Here is an 11,044-nt window from a genome sequence, read left to right as displayed (position 1 = left end):
CGTGATCATGGATCAACTACGCTGTCATCGCGATCTACAAGAGATAAAAGAAAGGGGGTAGACTCTTTCACAAGAAATCTAACTACACAGGTAACAATACAATGCGTCCCATAGCGGCTACGCACAGTCAAAATGTCTTTTTCAAGAGATTTCCTCTCTGGTAATCGATTACCAAAGTATGTAATCGATTACCAGTGCCCAAAAATGAATTACAACAGCCATTGCACATTGGAACTTAAAATTTACAATGTGTAATCGATTACACATAAATGGTAATCGATTAACAGCAGCATATAACACTGTGTAATCGATTACACACAAATGGTAATCGATTACCAGCAGCTACTGAATGTTCTGTTTCAATTTTTTAAACCCTCTAATCGATTACACAATGTCTTGTAATCAATTACCAGAGGGAATTTTTCAGATAAAAACACAAGATAGATAGTTGGCCAGTCGCCACACAAGCCTCCCTGCTTCGTGGACTTTTGTTCCTTTATTGGCTGACTACCAGGAGCTCGCCTGCTGAGGTACGTCACAGGTTCTCACTGGCTGACTATGCCCGGGTTGGGTCGGGATTGGCCAAGCTTGGTTTTGGGCAATAGCACCCCACCTGACATCCCCAAGGTCTCCTAACCCCCGCGACATATCCTCAGGTACCACTTTGTGGTCAACAAATAAAAGTTGGAAGACTGACTCTTCCACGCTTTCTCACACAGGGCTTATTGGGTTATGGGGCACCCGTCATATGTGGTACTAGGTGGCGATCGGGCGATGGCGCAAAACAAATATCCCATTTCCACAAGCCCAGGAATAAGCACACCATTCCCAGTTGCCCACTTTTAAATTGAGCTCACGTACACGTACGTAGCCCTTCTCCTCGTTCCTCTCAGCAACGAGTCCCCATCAACCCCTCTAAGCCTTCACAATGTCAAATCAATTCAATTCCATTTGACATGAAACTACCTTGGAAAAAAACAGAGTGGAGGAAGAAATCTTTACACAAGATTCATTCGAATTCCACAGAGTTTTTCCTACCAACATACCTCAGTAAAGTCCTCATCCCCGATTCGTTAACCATTGGATCGCCTTGAAAATTTAACTGGGGGTTCCTAATACAGAAATATAAGTTTTGACCGTTGGTATATGCTAAAGAATGTCTAGAACACAAGATATACTACCTTTTCCATGACAGCAGAAACTAGCACTGCACAACCAGTTTTTTTTTCTGCATAATTGGCAGATTTGCTGCATAATTGGGCAGCTTTTCTGCATAATTTTGCAGATTTTCAAAATCTAGCTTACATGAATCCAATTCCACTCGAATTGGATCCTAAAAGTCCTAAACCATGTATAAATCATGTTCAAGCCAAAAACAAACTTCAAACCAAGGTAAAGCAAATTATACGTATCCAAAACCCACCAAATTTAGTGAATTTTCAAGGTTTGAAAGGTGAAAATTAAAATTGGGTAATTTTGGGGTAAACTTTCATCTTCATCAAGTCTATAACATTGAATTAGACTTGCTCAAACTAATTTTAAGGTAAAATCTCCACGTATTCAAAATTTGACCTCTCAACACTCAATTTACACTATAAATGGCTCTTTTCTTTCACATTTGCCGCTAATTTTCCTCATTTGCTCTGACCAAGCTTTCCTACAAGTCCTAATTGGCATTCTAAACTAGAATCAACTCACTTTAAACTCAAATTTCCACTAACACCAAATTTGGCTTTCTAAACCTCAAAATCTCACACTTTTTCACCTACAACACTATGATTCTCACATTTAACTCTAAGCTAACTCTCCCCATCCTCTCTACCAGTTTTCTATCTACATTTTAAGCACACATATATCTCAAAACATCATTATTGAACCCTAAATCAACATGGGCAGTTTTGCTTACATTAAACATGTCAAGTTTAGCATAATTACAACAATTTCCTTCACAAACAACTACCCTAAAGCAATAACCTAGTAAAACTACCCATTATAGCTCCCAAGAACCCAACACCCACAGATTTCAAGTGAGGAGAAGTCCACCCTTACCTAAAATTGAAGGTCCCACGAGGTAGAGGTAGGCTCCTAGACTCCAAAAACAGCTTTATCTTGCAATTTGGTGTGGAAATGAAGGGGGATTTGAAGCTTGAAGAGAGACAACAATGGTGGTGAAGAAAATGAAAAAGAAACGTGGAGGAAGAAAGAGAGAGTTGTGCTGGAAGTTTCTGGAGAAAGAGAGAGAAGATTTGGCTTTTAAAATGGTTTTTCTTTTCTTTTTTCATTTTCTTTTTTAAAAGCAATTCCACATGTCATTTTTTTAATTGGAGCAAAAAGGGCCCACCTTTACCTTTGACTTGACCAAATACTCAGCCATAAAAGAAGAAAAAAATGGGACCTTTTTGGATGCTGAAATCTTGCCTCGGTTTGCGTGCCGCCTCTTCGGTTCCAGTTCTTCGTGTTTCTCTGCACCCGTCGAGGCCCATTTTCAAAGGTAGGCAATATATATATATATCAAAATGCTCAGAATGAGACCCTGAGCATGGTTCAGAGGTTGGTTGTGTTTAATTATAAGTTGCACACAAAACGATAATTTTTAGACTAATTAATTGCGAATTAATCTATAACCGTTCAGTTATGGGTTACTCTTCGTTAATTAGTCTAACCCGCGTATTTCTCTCCCGATGTACATACTTCTACCAAGAATATATATATATATATATATATATATATATATATATATATATATATATATATATATATATATATATATATATATAATTATTTAAATGTAATACTTACAAAATTCCGGGTAGAAATTCCAGGATGTCACAAACCGCACCGGGCATCAACCTTGTAGCTTGCCTCAAGACACGAAGGCTCATGGAGGCCTTCGACTTTTTACGGCCAGACAACCCAACACCATCATCTCGTTTCCTCTTTGCCAAAACAGAGGAAGTGGCACTAGAGGTGATGTCAACGACAACAACAACAGGGCCAACCTCAACAGCAGGTTCTACTTGCTTCACGAGTGGCCTCCAAGTGAAGTCACCCATAATACCTACAAAACAAGCAACAATAGTGCAAGCAAGTGTTAGTCTCAGTCGACACTGACCTCAAACATAAAAGAGGACAAGGTTAGTCATTTTACCGTCCAAGGCAGCAAGGGGATCGCTCGTTGAGGGAAGAGACAAAATGGCCCGTGCATCCAGCGAGGCCGGTAACTGCTCCAAAATAGCTTTGTTGACCCTATCCACAAGGGTAAACAAATTCTCGTCAAATGACTTGAACCTAGTAAGGTTAGACTGCCAATAGAACGGGAAGCAAGGCTCCTCGTCCCTATTGAACATTAGTGGCAAACCATCAGTCGTGACATCAATACCCAGGACCTTAAAGAAATGGTCCTTAAAGTGGTGAAAGATGTTTGAGTCGAAGTCAAACAACTTCTTGGATATGATATTCAAGGAGACCTAACCTATCTTGCCATTTAATTTCATTTGGAAGAAAAACAAGAAGACCAGCACACTGGGTCAGATGTTGAAGAAAGGACACAAAATTTCAAAAGCTTTCACCATTGTCCAACTATTTAGGTGGAGTTGAGAAGCGGGCACATTCAAGTGCTCAAGCAGAGCACATTGAAAAGCGTTCAATGGGAGAATAAGATCCAAGATCTCAAACAGACACTTATACTTAAAGAAGAAGGGCAGACTGCCCGATGCCGCCCTCAAGAAAGGGAAGTCATCACTCCCACAAGCCTGAACAACTATCTTACAGGAGTTCTTAGGGCTTGCCAGCTTCACCTAGCATTGTAGAGTAGCAACGTTCACCGCAAAAGTGAGAGAGGACTTGTACTTTAGAACGTTGTCCCTCACCCACTCATAGCCAGCAATGGCAGGTGGAGACGATGGCGACCCAATGCTACGTTGCATGCAAGGAGACACCCTGACATCTCCACCGTTACTACCTCTCCTTACTCCCCTAGAAGTAAAGGGGGAAGGATCATAGTAACCAAGACATGCTCCCCAGAAGTAGTGGAAAGGTGCGCCCACCTGCGAGGTCGAGAAGTGCCCCACCAGTACGGCATGAAACCCCCACCCTCTCCAAAGAGGTACCACGGTGAGTATCCTCTGAGGAGGAACCGCCAATGGAAATTACCTCTCAATACATCACGGGTTGCTCAATCAAGCCCCCAGAATCACTGCCACCAATGCTAATGGTAGAACCAAACAAGAATGAAGACATGATAAAAAATAATGAATATCTTGAAGAAGCAAAGAAAATGAATGGAGGAAAAAAGGTGATGCAATCCTACCTCTTAAGGGCATTGGATAGAAGACTCTAAGAATATTGGATTTTTTGGGCCTTGTATTTAGGGCTCCATAATGTAGGTAGGGTACCCTAGAAATGTAGGATTTTTTAGCCCTTGTATTTTAGGACACCTAGACTAGTTTTTGTATTAGGGGTATTTCTGTAATTTCACATGTATTAAGTGAATATTTGATGTGTGTGTTGGGAAATAAATTTAATTGATTTGGTAGAAGCCCAATCCAATTAAATTTTAGAGGGGGAGGTAAGCATTTGCTTGCTACACCCATTGCCACATCATATAGTCACACTTTGTGCATGTCCTTCATGCTTTACTTGCCTCATGACACCTAAGCACACTTGGTGGAGAATCTTGGACTTGATCTTGGATTAGTGGGATGAACCATAGCTAAAATTCACTAATCATAATTAGTGAAATCTTGGCTCCACAAATTCAATTTCAAATTCAAGTGAAATTTAAATAGAAATTCAAATTTCTCTCCAATTTTGTGTGACACTTAGGCTATAAATAGAGGCCATGTGTGTGCATTTTTTCAACTTTGATCATTTGAGAATTAAACTTCAAAGTTCAGACCTCATTTGTGGCATCAAATTTTGTGCTCCTTCCCTCCTTCTCCCTCCACTCATCTTCTCCTACCTTCAAGCTCTTATCCATGGCTTCTTATGGTGGTGAGCTTGTTCTTGACTCATCTTCTCCTTGAAGTGGCATCTTCAATCATCTTTATTCCATCTTCATTCCACTGCCATTAAACTTCAAGAAGAAAAGGACTTCATTGTTGAAGAAGATCCAAGGCCTACAAGCTCCACATGTAGCTACATCAAAAGGGAATCGTAAGAAGCAAGCAAGGAAGCAAGGAAGTTTCAAGAAAGAAGGTAGACGTTTGAAGTAACATGACCCAAAATCAAACCTCCATTCCATTTAAAAGGGAGATGAATTTTTCGGTAACTGGCGGGTGTAGAAGTGGTGCCCTAAATTTTTGCACCACGATGCACCCCCACTGACCCATGCACCACGACTCCAATATGTGTCCACTCCACGAGTGACACGTATGCAAGAGTATTGCGCGTGCGCCGCACACGTCTGCAGTAGCAAACAAAACATAGTGTTTGTCGTCAACGCACCCTCCAACTATCAGAAAAGGGCAGATTTATCAAATCTATAGACTTCCCTCACCTGACACGTCAAACTTAGCCTGCAAGATCAAAGATATGTACATCCCGGATAACTTGACAGAAGCAACCCGGACAACACTTGTCTAGGCTTGGGGACTTGACAAGCCACAATGACCTACAATTCTCTCACCTGTCAAGGTTACCACACCCGACACTGGAGAACATTCGTCCATACTTAGAGGCTCGACAAACTCATCACCCTCTACTTGTCAAGACTAGTACCCTAGATCATAATTTAATATTTGTTTATTATTTAGACTTGTTCTCTCTCTCTCACACACTCTTTTTTTTAGTTTTAAAAGTCTCAAGTCTATTTTTAGTTTTTGAACTTATTGTGGCCTCTTTTTCCTTTATTTTGGAAATTTTTATATTTATGTTTTTTAGATTTTTTTTAAACTTTTTGTCTTCCCTTAAATATAAACTTAAATATCATATTAGAATTTATATGTAAATCATTATTTTTTCCTCAATTAGAGAACACATATGTTCTTTAATTTATTGGGTTAGAAACTAACTCCACTCACGATATTAGAGCTGTCAAAAAATAACTTTTTTAAAATAGCATGACTCTTGGGGGCTAATGTTAGTCGTCTTATACGACTAACTTTTGTATAGAAATTTTTTTCCTAAACTTGTATAGTTTCCCCAATTTATAGTTATTTTGTAGGGATTTGTAAATAAATATTGTTTTATTGTTATACCTGTCTCTAGAGTATCTCCCATGTGATTTAATGATAAAATTTACACAATTTCAGGTCAAAAGAGGCTAAAATCTTGAAGTGCTAAAGGGAGCAGTTGCGCTCAGCTCACCATTTGAGCTTAGCGTGCATCCAACGCTAAGTGCAACTTTAGCGCGCTTAGTGCGACAGAAGAATCTGGCAGAGCATAAATATCAAGGTTGCGCACTAAGCGTGATGGTTGTCTTTAGCCAGGCTTAGCGCATGACTGGCGCTAAGCTCAAATCCACTAACTCGCGCTAAGCGCGTTTGTGGCACTAAGTGCAACGTCGCGGATTCAGAGCTTGTCTTGTGCAGAATTAGGGTACACAATTTTTAGTAAGAAATACAAAATTTCGAAGTAAGTACACCACAATGCAAATTTCGAGATAGAAGCTCTAGAGGCAGCAAGAGGAGCAGCTTTGCAGACAAGCCTAGGGTTCTTCAATTAGAGAGAGATTAGTGAGTTGTAGAGTGATTGTGAGGTGCTGAGAAAAGGATCCTCCTTCTTGTGTAAGGAACAATTATTCTGTACTCTCAATCTCATTTGTGTTAGGGTTTTTCTGTAATGGTTGGCTAAACACCCTTGATGGGGATTTCTAAGGAACAACTGACGTAATTACTTTAATATCTAATTAATTGTGTTTTATGTGTTCAATGCTTCTTTCAAAGCTTAATTTTTGCATGCTCTTGGTCTGATCACCCATTTGTGTGTACAGTTAGGTGACTTTAGCATTAGGAAATGTACAGTTGCCTTAGAACTTAATAGAAGTAGGACTAAATAACCACATTACCAGGGATGGATTGTTGGGGTTTTGGTTTTCTGAATATGTTGTTACGATAATGCTGTTTAAGTTAAGTCTAGTCTTACAAGAGGGATCTGCAGACGAAGCTTAGGTTAAATTAGTCTAAACTTACGAGGGATCGAGGTTTAGTATTTTAGGCTACAACATAGAACACAACAACATGATTGATTAGAGAAATATCTTCATATGCATCAGCTTGTTTGTTAGAAAGACCCAATGCTTTTTACCTATTGCTGTCAACTTTTACTTACTTGCATTTACTGTTTTTACCATAGAAGTAGTTTATTTCTGTTTTTAACCATTGATTATCAATGTTGTTCCAACAATGCCTTACTTTTGAATAAAACTCTGTCTAAGAAGCAAGTTCCCTGAGTTCGATACTCGGATCATTCCGTTTTAATTTTAAATACTTGATGACTCGGTGCGTTTTCCGGTGTTTCATTTCCCTTGAATATAATTGTTGAAAATTGGAGAAAAAGAAGCCATATGGGAAAATGAACAGCTAACCTTGGTCCTAGGCCCATATTAAGTAGGGGGCTATTGCTAGGTGCACCCAACATTATTGCTAGTGCACCCAACAATTTATGTGAAAATACGTAAATACCCCTGTGGTTTTTTAAAAAAATTTGTGCACCCAACGCCTATTCCTCTTCTTTTTCGCATTCCTGTTCTTCTCTTCCGCGAGCTCAGTTCGTCTTTTTCTTCTGCGATGATGCAATCCTCCCTAGGAGGAGACCAGTCACTAGAGCCATGAGCAAGAGGCTCTAAGAGGATTGGACTAAAGCTGCTGAAGAAGGCCCTAGGGTTCTCATGAACCTCAGGGTAGATTTTTTAGCCCATGGGCCAAGGTTGGGTCCACTTATCTTTGTACATATTAGATTAGGATTTCATTATTTTTGGTCCTTGTATTTAGGGCTCCATAATGTAGGTAGGGTACCCTAGAAATGTAGGATTTTTCAGCCCTTGTATTTTAGGGCACCTAGACTAGTTTTTGTATTAGGGGTAGTTTGTAATTTCACATGCATTAAGTGAATATTTGATGTGTGTGTTAGGAAATAAATTTAATTGAATTAGGAGAAGCCCAATCCAATTAAATTTTAGAAGGGGAGGTGAGCATTTGCTTGCTACACCCCATTGCCACATCATATAGTCACACTTTGTGCATGTTCTTTATGCTTTACATGCCTCATGACACCTAAGCACACTTAGTGGAGAATCTTGGACTTGATCTTGGATTAGTGGGCTGAACCATAACTGAAATTTACTAATCATAATTAGTGAAATTTTGCCTCCAAAATGTGGCTCCACAAATTCAATTTCAAATTCAAGTGACATTTGAATAAAAATTCAAATTTCCCTTCAATTTTGTGTGACACTTAGGCTATAAATAGAGGTCATGTGTGTGCATTTTTTCAACTTTGATCCAAGGAGAGTGACCCTAGAAGATTACTCAAGTTCAAGTGTGTCGCAATTTTTCACCAACATTGCATAACCAGAGGTTCAGGCACAAACAATCACATATCCTCCTTCTTTGATATAGTTGATTCAAAATAATTTGTTTCATGGTCTACCAAATGAAGACCCATACGCACACCTGACCACTTACATTGAAATATGCAATACTATTCAATTGGTTGGTGTGCCTGAGGATGCAATTCGATTGAGTTTGTTTTCATTCTTATTGTCTAGAGAAGCTAAGAGGTGGCTTCACTCGTTCAAAGGCAACAGTCTTAAGACTTAGGATGAAGAGGTTGAGAAATTTCTGAAGAAGTATTTCTCGAAGTCTAAGACTGTAGAAGGAAAAGCATCCATCTCTTCTTTTCACCAATTTCCAGATGAATCCCTGAGTGAGGCCTTAGAAAGATTTTGTGGTCTATTGAGGAAGACACCCACTGACAGATTCTCCGAACCGATTCAACTCAACATTTTTATTGGTGGGTTAAGGCCACAGTCTAAGCAGCTATTAGACACTTCTGCTGGGGGGAAAATAAAGTTGAAAACCCCTGAAGAAGCCATGGATCTTATTGAAAATATGGTTGCAAGTGACATTGCTATTCTCAAAGATAGAGCCCATATACCAACAAAGAAAAGCCTTCTATAACTTACATCACAAGATGCATTGTTGGCACAGAACAAGTTGTTGTCCAAGCAATTGGAAGCATTGACCGAAACACTAAGTAAGTTGCCAACTAAAATACATTATGCACAATCTTTACTATCTACTGTTTTGCAGGTTGTAGGGTATGCCATCTGTGGTGGAGCTCACCATTCTGGCTGTTGTATCCCCAATGATGAACTAGCTCATGAAGTCAATTATATGGGGAACTAGCCAAGGTAAAATTTCAATGCAGGTGGATATTTCGGGTTTCAACATGGCCATCCATATAATTCACAGCAAGGACAATGGAGGAATCACCCTGGAAACCAATTCAACAAAGACCAGGTTGGTCCATCTAACAGGTCACAACAATAAGGGCCAAATCTCTATGATCGAACAACGAAGCTGGAAGAGACCCTAGCTCAATTTATGCATGTATCTATGTCAAACCATAAGAGCACAGAGTCTAACATAAAGAATTTGGAAGTCCAAGTGGGACAACTGCCAAACCAGTTGGCGGATAGGCCGTCAAGCAGCTTTAGTGTTAACACTGAGAAGAATCTGAAGGAAGAATGTAAAGCTATAATGACAAGGAGTAGAATGGAAATTCAGGCTGATGAAGGTAGAGCCGAAGAGAAGGTGGAGGAATATAAAAAACAGTCGATAGCTGAGCCGGCACTGGAACCAGTTTCTGATCTTATTGAACTTGAGGAAGTTGTGGAAGACAAAGATGACCAACAGGAGAGAGAGACACCAATAAAAGAGAGTGAAATAGGAATAAAGATGAAGGAAGAACAAGAAAAACAAAAAGAAAAAAAAGAAGAAATAGAAAAAGAAAAAAATCAGAAAAATGAAAAAGAAAAAGAGAAGGTTGATGAGGAGAAAAAGAAGAGCAAGAGTGAGGTTTCAAGAGAGAAAAAGAGAGAGATTACTTCAGCTGAAGGCAAGGAAGTACCATATCCATTGGTACCTTCCAAGAAGGATAAAGAGCGACACTTAGCCAGATTTCTTGACATCTTCAAGAAGCTTGAGATCACTTTGCCTTTTGGAGAAGCTCTCCAACAAATGCCACTCTATGCCAAATTTTTAAAAGACATGCTGACAAAGAAGAACGGGTACATACACAGTGACACAATAGTTGTGGAAAGAAGTTGTAGTGTTGTCATTCAACGCATCCTTCCCCCGAAGCATAAGGATCCCAGAAGTGTCACTATACTGTGTTCTATTGGTGAGGTTGTTGTAGGTAAAGCTCTCATAGACTTGGGAGCTAGTATCAATTTAATGCCTCTCTCCATGCTCTAGCGACTTGGAGAGATAGAGATAATGCCCACACGCATGACTGTTCGACGGCCAGTAAGTGCACCAGATCGCGCAAGTAGTATAAAACGGTAAGTGAATACCGAGTATCGAACTCTCGGGGAACTTGTTTTACTTGGTAAAGTTGTGGTTCAATAAATAAGTGTCTTTGGATGAAAGTTTGGTGTGTGGTATGGGCAAGTATGCAAACTAAACTATTCAAAAGTAAATCACGTGAGTAGTGGTGTGTGAAGACAGATAAAAAAACGTGTTGGTCTTCTTACTGGATGACTGATGTTATTAAGGATGTTCTCTGCCTAACAATGTTCATGTGTTCTATGTTGTCTCCTGGACTACTAAACCCCGATGTCCCATGCATGTTTAGCCTAATCCTAATCAAGCGTCATCCTCAGATCCCTCTTGTTGGACTAAACTTAACCAAAACCGCATTAAGACATAACATAACAAAAACTAGGTTATCGTGCCCCGATGTCTCACGAAAATACGATAAGCTAGCCATGTCCTATCAGGTTCTAAGGATCAAACCATTTCCCAATGTTGAGTGACCCTAACTAAGCATGCAAGTGCGTGATCAAGGCAAAGGCACACAAGAATTAAGTACTGATAGCACA

The 11,044-nt window shown here is 39.6% G+C and overlaps 1 protein-coding gene across 1 annotated transcript; it reads left to right on the top strand.

Annotated features, from left to right (window-relative positions):
• The first annotated feature begins 9,557 nt into the window (after positions 1-9,557).
• Positions 9,558-10,755, top strand: LOC114383917 (DNA ligase 1-like). The gene has a single exon (XM_028343618.1). It carries the CDS (start codon positions 9,558-9,560, stop codon positions 10,416-10,418), a length of 861 nt encoding a protein of 286 aa, XP_028199419.1. The 3' UTR covers positions 10,419-10,755.
• Positions 10,756-11,044: the final 289 nt, after the last annotated feature.

Source organism: Glycine soja, chromosome 14 (assembly GCF_004193775.1).
Source record: "Glycine soja cultivar W05 chromosome 14, ASM419377v2, whole genome shotgun sequence".
NCBI classification, from domain to species: domain Eukaryota; kingdom Viridiplantae; phylum Streptophyta; class Magnoliopsida; order Fabales; family Fabaceae; genus Glycine; species Glycine soja.
The sequence above is the reverse complement of the archived record's forward strand: the minus strand, read 5'-3'. Positions and strand labels throughout refer to the sequence as shown.